Below are 21517 nucleotides of genomic sequence, written 5' to 3'. Positions count from 1 at the left end.
ATTTGGGAACTATAAATGTAATTACTTCCTGTCCTTGTGTAGAGAGCTCTTTTGGTATTATAGGGTTCTAAATGACTATAATATCGAGACAGTATGCAGGAGTTTTTTGAGGACACAGATTTTTGAAGGGTGCAGGTATAAGGGAAAACTAAGACTATGATTGTTTTCTGGAGGGAATGAATTTAAGATAGAAAAGGGCTTAAAGGGGGATGCAGGCTGGGAAAACTTCATTGTAGAACATAAGAGGAAATGGATAAGTATATAAACTGACAATTGAAAAGAAATACAAATTTTTTTCTCAACCCTCAACTTCATTTGGAGCTACCTCAGGTGCTACACGTGAATTTTTTTTTTTACCCAAATAATGAAACCATCTAATATAGCTGCTGCATAGGTTCAGTGATAATGATTCCTTTTTCTCCTTTTAGCTTTTGATGCTGTATTTTGTCTACATTGTTATCATGTGTCTTGCAATTTGATGTATTCTGTCATACATGGAAAACACTGACATTGATGTGTAGACGCCAGGACCCTGGGGAAAGGCTGATAGATCACTGATTTGATTTTGTTGCCAGATATAGCTAGTAATTAGCTTACCACTTTGAAGAGCATAAAAAGTTTCTTCTTAGTTCAAATCAAAAGAAAATGTGAATTAGCAAAAACTTTGCTAAAATCTGTGATGGAGTTGGTCTGTGCATATTATGTAGAGATTGACTAAGAAAAATAATGGCAGCAAGAACCGCAGCTGTGGTATGTAGCTACATAAGGTTGACGAATGCTTTGCTCTTTTTGTCCTCACATGAAGGGACTCATGTAAGATCAGCCTGAAAAGAGGTTGTTGGGTGTTAATGCGGATACACTGTCAGGTGAGGATGGTGTTTCACATTCTCTTAGAAAGCCTATGACAATCCACCTTATGTCTTCCTTGCAGGACAGAGATCAGATCAAGGCCACCCCTTCAGGATGACCTTCTTTTCTTTGAGAAGGCCCCAAGCAGACAGATTTCCTTACCAGACTTGTCTCAAGAAGAGCCTCAGCTGAAGACCCCAGCACTGGCAAACGAGGAAGCACTGCAGAAGATTTGCGCTCTCGAAAATGAACTTGCTGCTCTCAGAGCTCAGATTGCCAAAATTGTGACCCAGCAGGAGCAGCAAAATCTCATTGCAGGTCTGTAAGTCCTATATTTGTTAGTTTAACTTGCAAACTAGAAGTTAGGAGAATGCCACTTAACTTCTAAATTAATTAGTAAGTAACAACTATTGGGGTTCTTAGAAAACCAGGTGTGGGCCGGGTGCAGTGGCTCATGCCTGTAATCCCACCACTTTGGGAGGCTGAGGCAGGCGGATCATGAGGTCAGGAGATCGAGACCATCCTGGCCAACATGGTGAAACCTCGTCTCTACTAAAAATACAAAAGTTAGCTGGGCGTGGTGGTGTGTGCCTATAGTCCCAGCTACTTGGGAGCCTGAGGAAGGAGAATCTCTTGAACCCGGGAGGTGGAGGTTGCAGTGAGCCAAGATCATGCCACTGCACTCTAGCCTGGCGACAGAGCAAGACTTCATCTTAAAAAACAAAACAAAACAAAACAAAAAACCCAGGTGTCAGTCCTTCTCTAAACCAGGTTAGGTTTAGATGGTGTTCATTTTGAACAATCTTGGTGCTGTCAGAGAAGATTACTAGGAAGTATCTTTTGGAAAACACTGAAATTCATACAGTTGAATCGCTATATAGTGGATGCTTTCCTTTCTAATGGGAAACTTAGTTGTCTAGGATAATGGCACCAACCATATCAGACATAAGGTAATGCCATGGGTTGCCGTCTGCTTAGTGAAAGAAGCCTGGGTTTTTGTGTGGTATGTGTTAGACTGAGTGGTGTTTATTACCTGCATGTCTTAAGGCAAGCACTTGATATCTCACCTCCCTTTACTGCTCTAAAATGGGGATAATAGTACCTATGTTACTGAGTTATTGTGAGAATAAATGTGGAAAGTATATAAAATGCCTTTAACACACAGCAGCTATTTAATAGTTATTCTTCCTTTTGCACAGAGTAGAACCTGAATTCAAGTCTTCTGGTCTAACACCGTTGGGTTTATTAGTGTGACATTCTCACATTGGGGAGGAAACTGTAGCCTTGAAATCCTAGCCCACTAATCTATTGGCAAGTAGAGGTTATTTTCCTATTGTTGTTTCCAAGGCCTGGCAAGCCTCAGTATTAACCAGCTCTGTTGGATAAGGACAATTAATTACCCTGCCTCTGAGCCACTTGGCTTATACTTCTGGAGTTTAACGTAATCCAGCATGGAAACCTCATTTGACCTGGGCATGGCAGAGGTGGGTGGGGATGAAGGCACTCTGGGCGCTGATGCTGGACTGTGCTTATCCATGTAACTTGCTAAAATCCTCCAGTCCTACCTTTTTCTTGTCTTCAATTGATTTTTCCTTTTTCTTTACCTCCCTCTTCTGGCCAACTGGGAAAGTGCTACCATAAAATTTTGAAGTTCTATTTATGAGCTGAGACTTTTGAGTAAAAATCTTTTACATCAACACCTCCCCAGTCAAACTAGTTCACCCAATAAACAACTTTCTAACCTCCAGTTATGCAGAAAGAGGATTTTTAGGTCCTTACTTCATTTCCATAACTCTTATCTTAGTTACTTCTTGTTTTAGAGACAGGGTTTCACTGTGTTGCTCAGGCTGGTCTTGAACTCCTGAGCTCAAGCGACCTGCCTGCCTTGGCCTCCTAAAGTGCTGGGATTACAGGTGTGAGCCACTGAGCCCAGCCCAGTACAGGCTTTTAATGCTTAATAAGTCTTATATGAAAATATACTTAAAATGAGTCACAAATTTGTCAGAGTTTCCTCAAATCATTGAAATAGTACTAAATTGTCAAACTGTATGTATTGAAGATAGAGTCGTTTTTGCAGTACTTTGTTTTATATTTCTCTTAAAAGTGATTACAAACCGTGCTACAGTCAAACTTGAACATTTGATATCACAAAAAACACCTCTGTTAAGTTAAATAGAAATTTTCCATCTGGATAGTTTTGGACTGAATGATACAGTGGCTGAGATTCAGGCATTTCTCATGAAGTAACTGAAACTGTCCTTCTTCTTACATAACAGGCTTTTTTTTAAGGATATTGTTTTTAGGGGTACAAAAATCTTTAACATCATTTTGTTTTTAAAAACTGATATTTTCTTTGCTTAATACCAGCGGGATTAAGTTTGTTTTCCTTTGTTTCTGTAGGTGACTTAGATTCTACCACATCTGGTACCACACTACCACCCCCTCCGCCTCCTCCACCACCCCCGCCTCCCCCTCCACTGGGGCTCCACCAAAGTGTATCTGCCATTGATCTGATTAAAGAGCGAAGAGAGAAAAGAGCCAATGCTGGAAAGACTTTGGTTAAGAACAATCCAAAGAAACCTGAAATGCCAAATATGCTAGAGATCCTTAAAGATATGAACAGTGTAAAACTTCGGTCAGTGAAGAGGTGAGGATACATTTACCTTCTTTCTTCCCCATTTGTTTGTCTTACAAAATCAAAGTACCAGGCTTCTTGAGAAATTTTGATTATAACGTGACTGCCATGAATAGTTTTTAGTTTAAAAAAAATCGAGCCCCAGTGGCCTCTATACACAGTAGCTAAGAGATTAGCAAAATAATCTAACAGTTCCCAGGTGATGTTTTTAGTTTTCCCATTTTATTTAAATATCAGCCTTTTCATATAAAGTCTTCACTGCGATTGCTCAGTGAGCATTTACTAATTCAATAAAGGCATACTGTGTACCACTAGCATAGTCACTAGACATGCATGGAAGAGGGAACTCTATTGCACTGAAGGAGAGTAGAGTCCGTATTCTGCAGATACATTACGTGGCCCTTTATTGGACTCCTGTGTGCTTTTGTTGAGCACTAGCTCTAGGCTTCCATCTCACTGCTAGTAGTATTTATCAGGTCTCTATGCAGTAGCTGTGATGCTGGAGAGGTGCTGTCAGGCAAAAGGTTGACAGAGTACTTCCCTGAGGGTGGCCAGTGTATTGACCTGTCCCCTTGGTTTGTGTTCACTTCTCTAAGGTCAGAGCAAGACGTGAAGCCCAAGCCAGTGGATGCTACTGACCCTGCTGCCCTCATAGCAGAGGCTCTGAAAAGGAAATTTGCTTATCGGTATCGAAGTGATAGCCAAGATGAAGCTGAAAAAGGAGTTCCAAAGTCTGAATCAGAGGCCACTTCAGAGAGAGTGTTGGTGAGTTATTTGCCCAGATTTCTTTCCTGTTACGTAGAAATCCATCTCCTTGCCAAGCACTTACATTTTGCAAGTGATTCACCTGTGTCATCTGTAAGTTCCAAAGGGAGGTGATGCAGGATTTGGTCCCTGCCTTACAAGTACATCACGGCTGGTTGGGAAAAGGATGACATCTTTGCTTAGCATTTACACTTTTACTTTTCTAACTATGAAAATAATAGTTGTTCATTTGGAAATTTGAAACTTGTAGAAGAGCAGAAAGAAGAAAGCAAAAGTTAACCCCTGAGCTCACTACTAAGTAATCTCCAGTGTTACATTTTCTATGCAGGGTTGTATTTTTAAGCATAGTGAAGTGAAATTCAGTATAGTAACAATGTGTATTTTGTGACATAGAAATTCAAAGTAAAGTGAGATCATTTTCTCTCAGGGCACCCTCTGAAAGTCTTCTGAAGAGGGTGAGATTTGATGTGGGCCTTGGAGGATGTGTACCATGTCAGAGGTGGAGACTGAGTACATTTCATGGAAGCTCTCACATAATAATGGATACTTTCCCTTTATTAACATTACTGTCATGGGGTGTGTGTGTGCTTATCTATTCCAGAGAGGCAGGCATCTCAGAAATTCTAGCACCTTTGAAACTTCTTAAGACATTGGAAAGGAAACTTTGTACTTTCTCTCTTTACTCAGAAAAGTAAAATTTAACAAAAGCAGGGTATTGCCAAGATGATTGTAGTTTTCATTTATAGGAAGCAGTTTGGCTACTTCTTTACCTTTCATTCTGTTGATATGTTCAGTGTTCATAACAACCTGTCAATTTGTAAAGGTTTTAATATTCCCAGTAGTTGCTTGGTTTTTCATGCAGAACATACCTAGCCCTCTAATCCATGACTGGGGCAGGGGCGGGGCGGGGGGTTGGGGGGCCATATTGTTACTGTTACCTGAACCAATATCTTTATTTATACTTTTTGTTTGTTTCTAGTTTGGGCCACACATGTTGAAGCCAACAGGAAAAATGAAGGCTTTAATTGAAAATGTATCAGACTCCTAATAGACAATGAGCTGCGAAAGACTCCTGGTTCCCCTGTTGATTTGTGAGGGCTAAGTTTGCTAGTAGAAATCGACACTATTTAGTAAATACCTGACTTTAGTATTCAGTGGACTCCTTTTCAGGCTAATTGAGGATTAAGCAGTAATGAAAGCACTAAGTTTGGTTTTCATTTTGTGAGATGGTCAGCGTTGGTGCTCTCCACAACTTACATGTGTTCTGACGTGTTTCTAATATGTGGCCAGGGCGTTCAGATTTCCAGTTTTGAAAACAATTGTATAGATTTCACAACACAAAAAGGACATTTGTGGATGTTACTGCACATTTTAAATTCTTAACACTAATTTATCTGTGTAAATGTTTCATATGCATATTTTTGGACATAAACAGTTTATGTAAAATTAGTAATGAATGATGGCAACGAGGGCACTGTTATCTTCGTTTGTTTTCAATGATCATTTAGCATTCAATGATGGAACAGCTGGTATAACATAAGTTGTTGGCATGAAATATTTGAGATTGGAAACTTCTTGCCTTGAACAGAACTTATATCTTAGATTCTCTCTCACATTTTCTTGGAGCTGGGGTTTGAATAGGAACCAGATGATGTTCACTGCTGAAATTCCATAATGCTTCCCACTGAAGGGACGTTGAGAAACAGGAAAGCTGCTTTCACGCCATTGCCATCCAGTACTGACAGGGAAGAAAGATGTAGTTTTCCAGTAGTGATGAATCAAATTATTGAATTAAATTTCTTCTTAAGTAAAAACTCAGAATGTACCATCTTGTTTCCTTTCAGTTGATTAAATGGCATCATAAAGATGACTTTGCTAAGTTAATACTTCTGGAAATGTCAGAGTAGAGTTAAAAAAATTTTAATATAAGCCAAAATATTAACTTTAATGAAACATAGAATTGGCAAATGAATTTCCTATAAATTGTCATTGGTCAGAATGCTGTTTTGTTTAGTTATATTACACAATATAAACCATAGGTGTTATTAGAAGTGAAGAACTGCCTTTTTCATCGGGGGCTTTTAAGGACTTGCTGTAAATGATTATTTTAAAAATGCTTTATAAATCTTCATGATTTTTCTATTTCTGATACACTCAGCTATAGTTAATGCCAGAGTATCCTACCCGGAGTAAATATTTGGAATATTTAAATCTAGTAAAAGTAGAAAGTTATACTTCCTGGGATTATTAGGAGATGGGAGTAGACATTCACTTTTAACTTCTCGAAAATACATGCATTCTCCTAAATATTAAAAATGACTTGGGGTAATGACATGGCTTGGTTATTCTGTTTAAATTTGTACTATGACTTATGTTATACATGTTCATGTTCACCTCTCATCCATCCATTTTATGGGGTTTAAAATTCTCTTTAACAAAATTCAGAAAATTTACCTGAAACTTATTTTGACCTGCTAAGAAACATATTTTTATATAAGTATTGAATTTTGGACAGTGCCCCCATATAAGGAAGTTACTGTTTCAAAATAAAGCAAACTGTTTTATTTTCCTTGGACCATAGTGCCTCCATTTTTGTTTTCTTTTTTCACAGTAGGTAAGATTCTTTTGCACAAGTAGCTTCTTTAGAATAATTTTCTTTCTGCATTTTTCAAGTGGAATTATATTCCTTAAAATAAGCTCTTAAAATCACCTTTCACTTTTTCTCATATAAAGGGATCACAGCATTAAAACAGGACAGTCATGAAGTATCTGAGTTGTCTCAGGGTTCTCAAACCCATAATCTCCTTCTGAGATTGGTGAAATTTGTTTTCCCAGCTTCTCCCACACCCACCTCATTCAGTTTCTGGTTCTTTCACCCAACACAACACCTGAAGTAAAAGACCTTAAGAATAGTTATACCTCAGCTAGGTATTAGGTATTAGAAAGAAAGGTAACTAACTTTCCTGTGTTTTGTCTGAGTTCTGACTGAGGGACTCTCCATATATATATATATATATATATACACACACACACACACACACACACACAGAGAGAGAATATATGAGACAGAATGAGAAGATCTGAGTCAGAGAACACTGGACTTGGAGCTTTACATGATCCCTTGTTAGGTAAGTTATCTTTACTTTTGCATTATTTTACACAGGGTCTCTGTAGTTTCCAATAGAATGATTTCTCTGGTAGTCCCTGGCACCTGTAAAAGGCATCATCCTATGCACTTGCTTGTGCAGGCTTGGTGTAGGAGGGGTAGGACTTGCAGTCTCTAGTTCTGGTTGTTTCCCCAGTCGCAGGCCCTTCTGCATAAAACTTGTGTCTTCTTTCTCTATTAGGAATGCCTATGTGTCTGTGTCTCTGGTGAAGAGGAAAACACGTAGGAATAATAACTAGCAGAAACAAATACTTAGGAAAAACCATAGTTCTGATAACTTCTCCAGAAATAGAAGTTCTCTCCGTGGGATAGAATCTGGCAGACAGTAAACTTTCAGCCCAACAAAGTCAGCGTTGGGATTGTCAGACAGAATAGGACACTTGGTTTCAGTGGTAGTAGGGTCCTGTTTCTGTGTCCTCTTTCCCTTTCTCATCCTAGAGATTTAGCATTCTTCTCTGCTACCCTATTGATCCTATTTGTTAGGATTCTTCTTAGACTTGCCCTATAAACCTTATAAACAATCTAGCTCTTCCTTGGTCTTGATCCTTAAAGCGATCCTTTAAGGATGGGATAATAAAAGTAGCATAACCAAGTAAGGATCTAGAACTTTTGCACACTTCCCCCCAAGACTATTATCCTTAGTCCAGTTCATGTGGTCTAGAAACCTTAATGTTCCTAAAGCTGGAACTTCTCCGATACCATCCTCCAGCCCCTTGTTAAGGTCACAGAGGGCTCGGCTCCTTTGTTAAGGGCAGAGTAGAACACAAGTATCTTTTAGACATTTTCAGGAGGGTAAACGTTAAGGCAGCTCAAACAGTGCCTCCTGTTCATACCAAATGGTTATCTCAGGGCAGTCCTTCATAACCCAACTGGATAAGCCTTAATTTGGGGAGAAAGGCCAGACTCTTCATAACAAGATTTTAACCAAAGGTATGAAAACATTCTGTTAATGTTGCCTAATGACCACCCCTCTTCGTTAGCCAGATACGCTTTTTATCGAAAGGTGAAAGAAGGTGTATTCCCCAGGTACTGTGTTGTGGAAACTAGGTATCATTTTAAGGGTGAAAAAGGATACAACTAGAGCATAGTTGGAAATCATTCTGAAATACTAGCGTGAGTACAAGGGGAGAGAAGTGCGTAAGGTACTTATCGCGGGGGCTGGGCTGTCCAGATCCCCCCAACCCCTGCCTTCCCTTCTGCAAGGGGCACGCCTGGTAATGCAGCGACTGCTGTGTAACCCAGGACACAGCCTTGATGAGCTGTTCCAATCAGGTTCTCCCTCATGAATTTGAGTAGGAAGCCTCTACAGTGAATCAGTGCCAGGAGCTCAAATAAAGATATCATGAGGTACAATTGTATCCATGCATTTATGCAAGTAGAAATTATCAAGAAATGAACTAAGAATAGCCATAGTGACTTTGATTTAGCACTTACCTTATGTCAATAGTTAATTTTACTTTAAGGAACAGACAGTTTATAGGTTAGGGAGCCACTCAGATTAGGTAACCTGCCTAAGGACCGAAACCTAGGTCTGACAAGCTGTAAAGACAGTGCTCACCAGAACTGACCATTCCAGCACCTGGATCTCAGATTTCCAGCCTCAAGAACTGTGAGAAATAACTGTTGTTTATAAGTCACCCAGTTTCTGGTTCTTTGTTCTAACAGCCTGAGTGGACTAAGGCAAGCACTATCCTTTCTAATATTTCCTTCAAAAGGTTCATCTTTAGATCTGTAACTTTTACTAATTTCAACTAAGTTAAGGGAACTTGGGAAATCATTACAGTCTCCTGTTTCTTTACAGGACATGGCTCAACAATAAAATACTTCAAATCTGTGTTCAGAAATGTCACGTAAATAAATGTACAGCTTAAAGATAGGTGTTGTAATACAAGATGGAATGTCTTGGCAAAGACTTATTGATGGGACCAGTGGAAAGCTTCAGTAAACCAATTACATTGCTGTGCTTCAATTTTAAATTATAGCCAACAAGAAATCTAATATTAACAGGAGTGGCCGGGTGTGGTGGCTCACGCCTGTAATCCCAGCACTTTGGGAGGCTGAGGCAGGTGGATTACCTGAGGTCAGGAGTTCAAGACCAGCCTGGCCAACATGGTGAAACCCTGTCTCTACTAGAAATACAAAAATTAGCCGGGCATGGTGGGGCACACCTGTAATCCCAGCTACTCAGGAGGCTGAGACAGGAGAATTGCTTGAACCCGGAAGGTGGAGGTTGCAGTGAGCCAAGATCACGCCACTCCACTCTAGCCTGGGCAACAGAGTAAGACTCCATCTCAAACACACACACACACACACACACACACACACACACACACACACACACCAAAAACAAAAAAAAACCTGTTTCTCTCTTCCCCACCATTCTATTAGACTTTAAGCTGGGTTTCAGGACAACTTAGAATGTGTAGGTATAAGACTAAAATATGTAATTGATGAAAGTATTTTACCTAAAGTAGCATATTGAACATTTAAAACTATTTTAGAATCAAATTTGAAGGCTAAGTAACTTTATCGGTCATAGATGTTAACTATTTTTGAAATGGAGTCTTATTCTGTTGCCCAGGCTGGAGTGCAGTGGTGCAATCTCAGCTCATTGTAACCTCTGCCTCTTGGGTTCAAGAGATTCTCCTGCTTCTGCCTCTCCAGTAGCTGGGATTACAGGCACACACCACCATGCCCGGCTAGTTTTTGTACTTTTTTTTAGTAGAGATGGGGTTTCGCCATGTTGGCCAGGGTGGTCTCGAACTCCTGATGTCGGATCTGTCTGCTTCGGACTCCCAAAGAGCTGGGATTATGGACATGAACCACCACACCCAGCCAACAATTTTATAAATACAAGAATTACTAGATACGGTGTCATTTTTATCATTACCTGAACGAAACCCTACATTCTCCTAAACAACCCAACACTATTTATATTGCACCATACGGAAACCCGTCATATTATATAACATGTTGCACATATTATTCTGTCACCCAGACATGTTGAGAACAGAAAACAAGGTTTGTAGTTTTTAATACCCTCTTTATTACATCTAGTGCTATCTTCTGCACACAACAGAAACTTGGATACTGCTTACCGCATGACTCCAGTATAGACAGAAGGGTTTCAATATAATCTCTTAGTAATAAATTGATAGCTAAAAAGGGAACACATTAATTCCAAATTAATTTGTTCAACAAACGTTTATTAATGGCCCAGTGTACACCAGCCCATGCTGAGCACAGGAGCCAGGAAGATGGAGGAGACCTGCTGGGTGCTGTCCATCAGCTCACTCCCAAGTGGTAGTCATTCCACCCGTAGACCATGGGCTCTTGGGGGCCTTCCAGATGACACAAGTCATTAGCAAGGAACAGCTGCTAAGTCTTGCACAGATCTATATTACTCCGTGTTTCAAATCTATGCCAATGCTACAGTGATTAATATGCACATTCCTTTGAAAGCAATACTGAATTCCTATTAGCTATTGGTCACTGTGTATTTTCTCAGGAGATACTGACTGAGGGGATTTTAAACAACATTTATACATTAAAATATTTATACATGCTCGAAAACATTGGAAATACCTGATGTGAAAGTTTTAAGAAAATAGAAAGTTTAATAAAAACCAAAAAACCATTTTGGAAAAAGAGATCATTTTCAGAGTCTTCAAGGAATTACTAGCACCTCTAATCTGTACCTCAGGTACAAATATATTTGTTTGCAAAGGACATAAAATAGGATTTTTACTTTTATACAAAGAGTATCATTACAAACCATCACATTTACAGTGAGTACAAATATTGACCAGGAACCAATTTGTTTTTCTTTTTTAAAGTTAGGACTTGTCAAAATTTTCTCTCCAAGGACCTTTCACTCCTAGAGCAGAGACTCCCTCAGTCCCTGAAATGTTGAGCCAGGAGGCCCAAAGGGTGGCCATGTGTGTGAAAATTTTTAGTCTCCCATGTAAAATAAATTTTGCATTCTGTTCTGTAATATTTACTTGCTTTTTTAAAAAGTAATCTTTTAAATATTTAACTGTTTCCTAAAATTTTTCTAGAAAAAAAATCAATATTCCAGTAATATAGGTCCTATTTAAGCAGCAGAGCTATAGGCCTGATGCAAGCCTCTCACACCTGTAATCCCAGCACTTTGGGAGGCCACGGTGGCAGGACTGCTTGAGCCGAAGAGTTCAAGACCAGCCAAGCCAACAAAGTGAGACCTTGTCTCTGCAAGTTTTTTTTTTTTTCCAGACGGAGTCTTGCTCTGTTGCCCAGGCTGGAGTGCAGTAGCACAATCTCTGCTCCCTGCAACCCCCGCCACCTGGGTTCAAGCGATTCTCCTGCCTCAGCCTCCCGAGTTGCTGGGATTACAGGCATGCACCACCACGCCCAGCTAATTTTTGTATTTTTAGTAGAGACAGGGTTTCACCATGTTGGCCAGGCTGGTCTTGAACTCCCGGCCTCAGGTGATCCACCTGCCTCAGCCTCCCAAAGTGCTGGGATTACAGGTGTGAGCCACCATGCCTGGCCACAAAAATGTTTTTAAAAAATTAGCTGGGCGGTGTGGTGGCACTCAGGAGGCTGAGTGGGAGGATCACTTAAGCCCAGGAGGTGGAGGCTGCAGTGATCATGCCACTGCACTCCAGCCTAGTTAACAATGAGACCCTGTCTCAAAAAAAAAAAAAAAAAGTAGGGCTATAGAAGGTGATCCCCAAATATACATAACAAAACAACTTTTCAATGGGTTTATTATATGCATAGCCAGGAAATGGGAGCCACACCCGCAGTTCCCCTGAGAATGTGGAAATAGGATGATCTTTTGAGTTTCAAACTATAAGACAAACAATGGATCGGAGCAGAAGCAATGATGTATACAGGCAGAATGGAGCCCAGGTGAGCTCAACTGAAACAAGGCTTGAGGTAATGACGTTATCTAATGGACGTGCCAATCAGAAGCTGATGTGGAGAAGCAACTACTGGCAGAGAATCTCTAGCACCTTCCAGGGGAAGCGGGTACCCTGGTCCACAAACATGAATATCACAGAAGATACATCCCCAAAGGGACATGGGTGCACGAGGCAACTTGCTTCCCTTGCTTAGAATCCATGCTCACCAGCTGATCGTAATTTAGCTTCCCAGGAAGATTTGCCTAAAGGGAGAGAATAATTGATAGTTACATTTCTCATTGTAAATTAAAATACTGATAGTGTTTTAAAAAAATAGTTACTGTGAGCTTGGTTAATGTGGGTTTGCCATGATAGTTCCACTCTCTATGTACTGAAACACTGCGCCTGAGTTTTTAAGGATCTTTGAGTTTATCAGACTTTCTGTACACATTAAATATTGGCCAAGGTATGGCCATCTCGTGAGAGTGACCAGCTGACCATATTCCTCTACTATCCTCAGGCATCTATACCTACACTGTCCAATATGGTAGCCACTAGCCCCATGTGGATATTGGGTGCCTGAGATATGACTAGTCCAAATTGAGATGTGCTGTTAAGTACACAATATACACTGGATTTCAGAGACTTAGTACCCCCCAAAAGAATGTAAAACATCTCATTGTTTTTATATTGACATTTTAAAATGATACAATATTTTGGATATATTGGAATAGATGTTACTAAAATTAATTCCATGTTTTCTAAATGTGGCTACTAGAAAACTGAAAATTATGTGGCTTGCATTCTGTTTCTATTGGACATCAACACTCTTCGGTACAAATAATGTTAATGTGTTTGACTTAGAAGTTTGCACCATATCCCTTCTAATGAATTGGACCTGGGAAGATATAGGAATGGCACAGTGGTACCTTTTTTATATTGGTATCAATCAAGTAGAATGGAGTAGCCTTTTCTTATCACTTTAAAAAGGCCAATGATTGATAGAAATAAATACAACTAGTATTTTAGTACTTGCAAGAGTTGCTGATGTCTTAGGCAGTTCACCACTGTGGGAACAAAAGGCCTGGCTCAAAGCTGACCTCTCCCCTGTGTTAGTCAGGACGCCGAACAGCCCTAACTGGGCTTCGGCCTACTCACTTGCAAGGTGAGACATTAGTAGATAAGCTCGGACTGAGTAAACATCTGAGGGATGAATGCAAGAGCCAAGAAGCTACCTTTGATTTCCTTGTAATTTAGCACTGTGTTCCAAAGGATTGAGTTAAAAGGTAAATGTCAAAGATAAAAATATGAAAAGATAGGTTTTTATTCATCAAAAGTTAACAGCAACAGGCACATATTAAAATGAGTATGGCAAAGCCTTTTACAAATGGCTTTACACTCAAGCTTTCTCCCAAGAAAATGGCTGTTGCAACAAACTGTAAACAATTAATAAACAGTCTTTTACAGTAACAAGGGAAATACAAATGAACTAAAAGAAAGCACCGGTTTCTCTTAAAACTAGATTACAGTTGTGCTTACTATACATAAAACAATTTAAAACAAATTACAAAAGTGGAATGTTTGAAGTTTAAAATTAGTCCTTATAGTTTGTCCTAGAAAACATCTGTTCACATCAAAAGGCCCGTCAAAGGGTAACGTTTCATCAAAGGGAGGGACAAGAAAACAATGCACTTTTTTCAAATCAAAACAAGAAGTTTGGTCACTTAGCTATGTGCATAGTTTAAGGCAACTGGAGCAATCTGTTACAGCTTACCTACCAACCTTCCCCTCCCCCGAGTGTGGCTGCTCATTATGTCACATTCTAAAATAATAAATAAAAGCTTACATTTCAAATCTCTTCCCACATGGAGAAACATAACATGCACAGTCACACATGCACAAACATGCACGCAAACACACATCCATACATTCACACACAACATACCTCTCACTCACTGCAGCGAAAGGGACTTTAGTACCCTTGATCTGAAGGACACACTTCCCCATCCCACTTTTATTTCAGATTGGCAAATACCCTGAGCTGATTATGGTGTTTTAAACATTCCACCTTTTTCTCGCATGTGCAGGTCAAGTGTACAGTAGTGAAAACAACATGCAATGTCTTCACTGCAGAATCATAATACAGCTAGGACATTGGTGTTCTTCCCCTCCCGCCCCAAATTAAAAACTAATTGTTAAAAAAAAATTGCATTGCCAAACAGCACTGGAGTGAAAGCTTGGCGGTACTCTATGATAAATCTCAGTTTCCAGTGCACGAAATAAAACTATAGCAAATGGGAGGCTTTGGTGGCATCCAAAGAAGAAAAAAGGCAAACCAGGGGGAAAGAGCTGCAGTCTAAAGTTTGATCTTTAAATTTGTTTGAGTGGTTCCTTCACAATCATGCTCCAAGGCAATTTAGAACCAATATTTTCAGAGTTGATTTGTAAACATTGTCTTGCCAGAGGCAGCAGAGGCTGGGCACTTCACATTTCCATTTTCTCAGAGAGAACTTAGTGGAAGGTACAAGATACACATTGTTGCATCAGACTGGTTAAATTCCAAGAGATTGTTGCTGAACAATTCAACTTTCACGTTTTGAAGATTAGACGCTTTGAAAAAGTCGTGGCACATATCAAAACTTCCTTTGTTACTCCTTTCGGATTCTCTCCTGCTGGGCTTTGCATATTCAAGGTTCCACATGAAAGCCAAATTCATATTGCTGTATGTTCAGGTCTTACAATTAACAAGTGGGTTCAAATGATCCAACAGAGGAAATCTTGGAAATAAATAATGCTGGCTGGCATCACTCACTTGGAAACCTTGGCAGTCAAGAGTAAGTTCTCTCACCTCAATACCCCATTTCACATTTCTAAAAACCTCCAGGAGGCAGTTTGTCCCACTGGTTCTGGGGGTTATGATAACCGATTTTCCTGAGGTAATAACTGTGAGTTCAACTCAAATGCAGCATCAGTGTCCTCACTGCTGGACTGTTCTCTCTGCAGTCCCTTCCAGCTGGCTTTATTCAGCCCCACATGTCCAAGCATTGTCTGGGATAGCCTTGTATTGGAAAACCTGGCCCATTCTGTAAATAAAGGCTCCACTAGGTAAGTCATAAAACCTTGAGAAAATAAATAGAAAAAAAAGTTATTAACATATATGCTGAAACTCTTATCTTTAAAACATCATCTATACAGTGTTAACCTTCCTACGTCCTACTCCAGTATTACCTAGATCTTATTTTTCAAAAGATTCCTGTGCGTGTGTAGGTGACACAGTCTATAAATGTACATATCTGCTTTGAAGAACTGATTTCTTGGCTGGGCGCGGTGACTCACACCTGTAATCCTGGCACTTTGGGAGGCAGAGACAGGCGAATCACGAGGTCAGGAGATCGAGACCATCCTGGCTAACACGGTGAAACCCTGTCTCTACTAAAAATAAAAAAATTAGCCACGCACAGTGGCGGGTGCCTGTAGTCCCAGCTACATGGGAGGCTGAGGCAGGAGAATGTCGTGAATCTGGGAGGCGGAGCTTGCAGTGAGTGGAGATCGCGCCACTGTGCTCCAGCCTGGGCAACACAGCGAGACTCCGTCTCAAAAAAAAAAAAAAAAAAAAAAAAAAGAGATTCCTGTGAGTGTGTAGGTGACAGAGTCTATAAATGTACATATTTGCTTTGAAGAACTGATTTCTTAAGTAACTCAATGTAAAAGTGAACTGACAAACATATCCAATCTTTTCCGGTTATCCTTCTCAGTGGCACAACTACATTCTTCTACTTAAGCAAACGTACACTGGCCATATCAACTCTGAGGATACCCGGCCATAACCCAATTTGAGGAAGAGTTGCAGGGCAACAACTGGAGTCTAAGAAGGGGTCTCCTTCAGGACTGAGGGTGACGTGGCCTGAACTGAAGTGGAGCTGGCAGTAGTCTACTGCTTTACCCCTCAGGGATGGAATCTTCATGCCTGGTCATGATTACAATTGGTCATTTTATTTAACTCAGAATTTATAAAGCCAAAACTTATGATAAGAGTCAGTCTAAAAATAACAGGTGGGGTTAGTGAAAAAAAATAATTAAAGTGAACACCAAATGTGTACCAGAGACCTATTTGATAAACAATTCATATAATCTCCCTTAATTCACAGTCAGAAAAGGAAAATGAGTGATTTCAGGATTGTCTGTATCTTTAGGTTATACAGCACTCCGCTGCACATTAGATCTGACTTAATACTAAGTAGTATCTTACACAGGGTCAAAAGAAGCCCTCTAGAAAATAGCTATCAATCAAATCATATTATATATCGGGAACAAATAACATCTTTCTCACATTTTGATCTGTTAAGAATGGGGAAAATATACGTTCAGATTCTATCACTGCTTTAAAATTGTCTTCATATCCAAGATTCATTGCAGCAAAAGACCATGTAGAAGGCCGGGCGCGGTGGCTCAAGCCTGTAATCCCAGCACTTTGGGAGGCCGAGACGGGCGGATCACGAGGTCGGGAGATCGAGACCATCCTGGCTAACATGGTGAAACCCCGTCTCTACTAAAAAATACAAAAAACTAGCCGGGCGAGGTGGCGGGCGCCTGTAGTCCCAGCTACTCGGGAGGCTGAGGCAGGAGAATGGCGTGAACCCGGGAGGCGGAGCTTGCAGTGAGCTGAGATCCGGCCACTGCACTCCAGCCTGGGCGGCAGAGCGAGACTCCGTCTCAAAAAAAAAAAAAAAAGACCATGTAGAACACAGACAACATAGGTTCCATTTATCCAACATAAGAATCTCACCAGAATTAAAGCAATTAGCATCCACTACTTTTAATCAGGAAAGTTATATATGGTCTGATGGCTGAATTTTTAAGTGTACATAATTATGGTATCTGAAATATTATGTACAATATGTGCAATAAGGCTTGCTTTCATTGATCCATTCCCTCCACACATATTTACTGAGAACCTACTATGTCCCTGGCACTGTGCCAGGGTGGCAGGGTATATAGCAGTGAATAAGACAGATAAGATCCCTGCCCTCAAGGAGCTTATGTTCTGGTGAGGAGAAAGAGATAGCAAATATAGAAAAGTGTCATTAGAGTCAAAGCACACAGCAGCTTTCTGGCAGCCAGCCTCACACTACAGTGTCATGTTGAGCCAGCCACCCAAAGCCCTGTCTTTCCTATGTGCCATAAAGTCATGAGCCATGAGTTGTGTACCCACATGCAGGCCCTTATTATTATAGGTTTCACACCATTCACCTTATTTCATCCCTCCCACTGTTCCAACTGGTTGAGATCCTTGAGGATCTTACCTCCAACAGCCAACAAATTAGCTATCACTTCTGGCTCTATGTTAACCTAAAATTTCTTTTAGGTCTTAAATACTTGATAAAAATGAACAGGCCAGAGCCACGGACACAGCCTCTCTCTCGGAGGGCAGGACTCTCTATTAATTAGTACCTCGAACACAGCTGTTCGACCATTTGTGAATCCATTTAATTGTACTGGCCCCACAAGCCTCTACTTTATCTTCACAGATTTCACAGGACGCCTTGTCAAATGCCTTACTCTTACCCAGTACATGATATTTTCTTGTTCAACAAAATTAGTATTCCTATCAAAGAAGGAAACTGTATTAGTTCAACATGACTTGTACATACTGCCCCGATGCTGGGGAGTAGTAATCACTGCTTGGTGAGTTGCTAAGAGGCTGGGATTGGATTTGATGTCAGAAAGACCTGGATTGAAGGCCAACACCAACACCTGTTAACTGCATGAAGTGGGCAAACTATCTGAAAATAAGGATGCTTAAAGCACCTGTCCCCTAGGGTTGTCGTGTGTAGTCAGCAGATGTTAACGATCACCATCAGATCAGCGACCTTATCCCTGACAAGTCATTCTAGATCTGTACAACACTGACAAGATCAATAGCTTGAGATGAACAGTGAAAGGGATCTAGTTGTTACCTTATAAAAAGTGCAATGTTTTAAATCTCATTTGCAAGTTCTCCCATTAAACAAGGGAGTAGTTTACTCAGATAAAAATACATTTAATATTAAAAGTAACTGAGTTGACTACCCATTCACCTGTCTTCGATTCAGTTCTCTTTTGTCCATTTTATTTATTTATTTATTTATTTTTGAGATGGAGTGATGGAGTTTCATTCTGTTGCCCAGGATGGAATGCAGTGGCACAATATCAGCTCACTGCAACCTCTGCCTCCCAGGTTCAAGTGATTCTCCTACCTCAGCCTCTCGAGTGGCCATCATGCCCAGCTAATTTTTGTATTTTTAGTAGAGGTGGGGCTTTCACTATCTTGACCAGGCTGGTCTCGAACTCCTGACCTCAAGTGATCAGCTCGCCTCGGCCTCCCAAAGTGCTGGGATTACTTTTGTCCATTTCTAATGTATTCTTTTGCATTTGAAGATTATTCTACTTTAGAATCAAGACAAAGCATATCTGGTTCTAAATTGTTTCACTATCCTCCCAAAAGAAAAGCATCTGCTACCCTCAGCATTGCTGGCCAGTCTGAGCTCTCTGGGAGATTCGGCATCCCTCACACTCCTAAAGTCTGGGCCACACTTCTACATGCCCTTCCCTTCTCTACCTGTCACTCTGCAGTCAAATCGGCCACTACACACTTTCTTCCACCAGTATCCATTGCAATCACAATGGAGCACATATTGTGCTACCTTCTGAGTTTCTGGAAACCTCATCTTTCTGAACTTTGGGCACGTATTTCACTGTGTTCAGTCTGATTCTCAAAGGCCCTATTTAACACCAGCTACCCAAATCACGCTTCTCTCTCTATTTCTTGTTGGGCTACTGCCCCTGCAGAATCCCCCTCCTTTATACCCAAAGCCCAACACACTCAATCCTAGTCAACCTTCCTGTGAACTTCTGCAACAAGCTACACATACTTCAGTCACAGGACACTTTCATCATGCTTTCTGTAATATTACAGTTAGTAGTTCACTCAACACATAGTTCTTAAGGGCCTCCTGCTTCCGGTGTGGTGCTAGGCTCCAGGAATACACAACGAAGTGGATCAGGCACTTTGGAATCTGGAAGAAAAGTGACTGACGCCGCCTAAAGCAAGTGGAGAGCAGCTTCTGGAGAAGGTGACATTTGAGCTGGCTCTTCAAGAAAAATAACTCTATGAGGCACATGGAAAGCACTGGTGAGGCACAAAGAGTGGAAGAACAGCGTGGACTTGGGAAACACAGAAGCGTCCCAAGATGCTGCAGGCAAGTGAGAGGGAAGCTGGGGCAAGATGGCTGCAGAGCATTTGAAGCTAGATTATAAGGGGCTGTCTAGGATGTTGAAGAGTTAGATTGAATCAACAGGCAGTGGTAAGAGTCCGGAAAGGCAGTGGCAGAAGCTGGTCTTCATATTATGATCAAGCTCAGTGGGTCACCTATCCATTGTTACTTATCTTACTTTTGTCATTTCTTTGTTTACCTATCCATTTTTAAATGGCAGTCCCAAATGATGCAAAATAAGCTTCCACATGGGCAAATAATGGATTCTTATTTACATAAGAACAGAAACAAGTTATTGCTGCTGCCTGTTCTGCAAAAATATGCTTTTTACATCCAAAATTAAATGAGAATTAGAAAAGTCGTTAACAAGGGAAAACAAGGGTAAAATTTCTTACATTATTTTAAAAAATAGAAATGAGCATAATTTTAATATTTTATATTTCAAATATATTTCCCTTCTTGATAAAAACAGTGGCATTTTTCTAACCAGCTATATCTAAATATGTATAGTTACCAATCTGGATGTTGGCAATAGATTCAGTGTGACGATCGCAAAGTGGACTCACACCCAAATGATACTTTTTTTCTATATCTCCTATAAATGAAAAAAAGAGGAGTATTAATATGAAGAATATCTACTGGTTAAATACATAAGTAAAGGCTTCAACATACCTGTGCATTTCTTAGGAAAAACACACTTAATCCTCATGAGAGGACAGCTTCACAATTAGTTCTTTTTAAACTTTTAAGTTATTCACACATAGAAGAGATTGCCAAGCTGGTATTTTTATTTAAATGCAAGAGGTAGAAAACTTTCACCAGATGTCATCCCAAGACTGTAATTTATAACACATTAATATACAACTTGAAAGGAAGGTTCATGAAATAAAGATTCCTGGATCTGGGCTTTAAATTACACATACACAAGTTTTTCATGTTCGTACGGCCCTCCACACATGACAAGGATAAAACAAGTTCAGGGAAGTCTTTCTGTACAGCAGAATTCCAAACCTAATCTATCTATACTCATAAATGCATAAATATATCTGATCATTCCAAAAGAGGACTTCTAATTTTCAAAACAGATGCTCAATTTGTAGAGTATTGATTATATGTATATCTATTGTGAATTGTTACTAAAAATATCAAGACTCTGCTGTTAGACCTGTATAAATTACTGAGTTATTTTATTCTTATGATGTTAAAAAAATGAACTGGATAGATTAATTATCGCTCAATACTGTAACGTGCCTTGATGGAAGAATTCCTCCGTTACTTTTTCACTCCACTGCTTGCTTAATTCCCAGGTCCGACATGGGTTACAAATATCAGCACATTTCAAAGCCATCTAGCAAACAAAACATTAATATTGTTTTAAGATATATACACACTTGACAATAATACCAAAGAACCAAGTGCAAGGACTGGATTAACCATAAATATAAATAAATAAGCCAGAAATATAATTCTCCTATTTTTAGATGTAAGAATTTATGAGAATAAAATGCTATTTCTTAATTGGTACCCTAATCTTGTAAAAATTGTCTTCAGCAGAAATCTTGAGTATGAAAAACATAACCGATGATGCCTTCCTAGGTAGCAGATTCACCAGTGATCTCCTTCTGGAAGGAGTGTGTGCTAACTGAAGGAAATTCCTTAGCTTGCCCTCAAGATTTAACCACTCTGAAAAACTACACTAGAATATTTCATTTTTTAGTTTGACAGTCACATAATTTATCCTAGAAATAGAATGTTTCCAAGCCCCATTTTACCTGTAAAACCAAATGTCTATGTCTGGTGTCTTCTAGGCATAAATCACCTCTATCCAAATGGGACCTAAACAAAGACAGATACTCATTCTGGCGACTGATGTCTGTGGCTAGTATCAGAGCACCTATCTGTGTCTCCATTTGTTGCCTGGAATTAGAGAAATACAAACAGAAAATATAAGACTTTCAATTAA

General features: G+C 39.9%; 2 protein-coding genes across 18 annotated transcripts in view; one reads left to right on the top strand and one right to left on the bottom strand.

The window, feature by feature from the left end:
• The window catches only part of LOC105482197 (mitochondrial fission regulator 1), a 172684-nt gene that overhangs the window by 66213 nt on the left and 84954 nt on the right, over window positions 1-21517 (top strand). For 4 of the 12 annotated variants that reach the window (XM_011742212.3, XM_011742207.3, XM_071068170.1 and 1 more), the window contains 4 exons: window positions 932-1167; window positions 3250-3496; window positions 4081-4249; window positions 5229-6824. In XM_011742212.3, coding sequence (XP_011740514.2) covers window positions 932-1167; window positions 3250-3496; window positions 4081-4249; window positions 5229-5297 — 721 coding nt within the window. In that variant the 3' untranslated portion in view covers window positions 5298-6824. Of the gene's footprint in view, window positions 1-931; window positions 1168-3249; window positions 3497-4080; window positions 4379-5228; window positions 6825-9216; window positions 9747-16056; window positions 16754-21517 lie in introns of those variants that run through there. The other 8 variants (XM_071068167.1, XM_071068169.1, XM_071068166.1 and 5 more) reach the window with 4 other exon arrangements.
• Window positions 9870-21517, bottom strand: part of LOC105482198 (phosphodiesterase 7A) — a 129059-nt gene continuing 117411 nt past the window's right edge. For 5 of the 6 annotated variants that reach the window (XM_011742214.3, XM_071068165.1, XM_071068163.1 and 2 more), the window contains 4 exons: window positions 21327-21471; window positions 20806-20902; window positions 20069-20149; window positions 13610-15420 (listed from right to left, as the gene is read on the bottom strand). In XM_011742214.3, the coding sequence (XP_011740516.1) occupies window positions 15215-15420; window positions 20069-20149; window positions 20806-20902; window positions 21327-21471 (529 nt within the window). In that variant the 3' untranslated portion in view covers window positions 13610-15214. Of the gene's footprint in view, window positions 12565-13609; window positions 15421-20068; window positions 20150-20805; window positions 20903-21326; window positions 21472-21517 lie in introns of those variants that run through there. The other variant, XR_011606972.1, reaches the window with a different exon arrangement.

The sequence above is a fragment of the Macaca nemestrina genome, chromosome 8 (genome assembly GCF_043159975.1).
Source record: "Macaca nemestrina isolate mMacNem1 chromosome 8, mMacNem.hap1, whole genome shotgun sequence".
Classification (NCBI taxonomy): domain Eukaryota; kingdom Metazoa; phylum Chordata; class Mammalia; order Primates; family Cercopithecidae; genus Macaca; species Macaca nemestrina.
The sequence above is the reverse complement of the archived record's forward strand: the minus strand, read 5'-3'. Positions and strand labels throughout refer to the sequence as shown.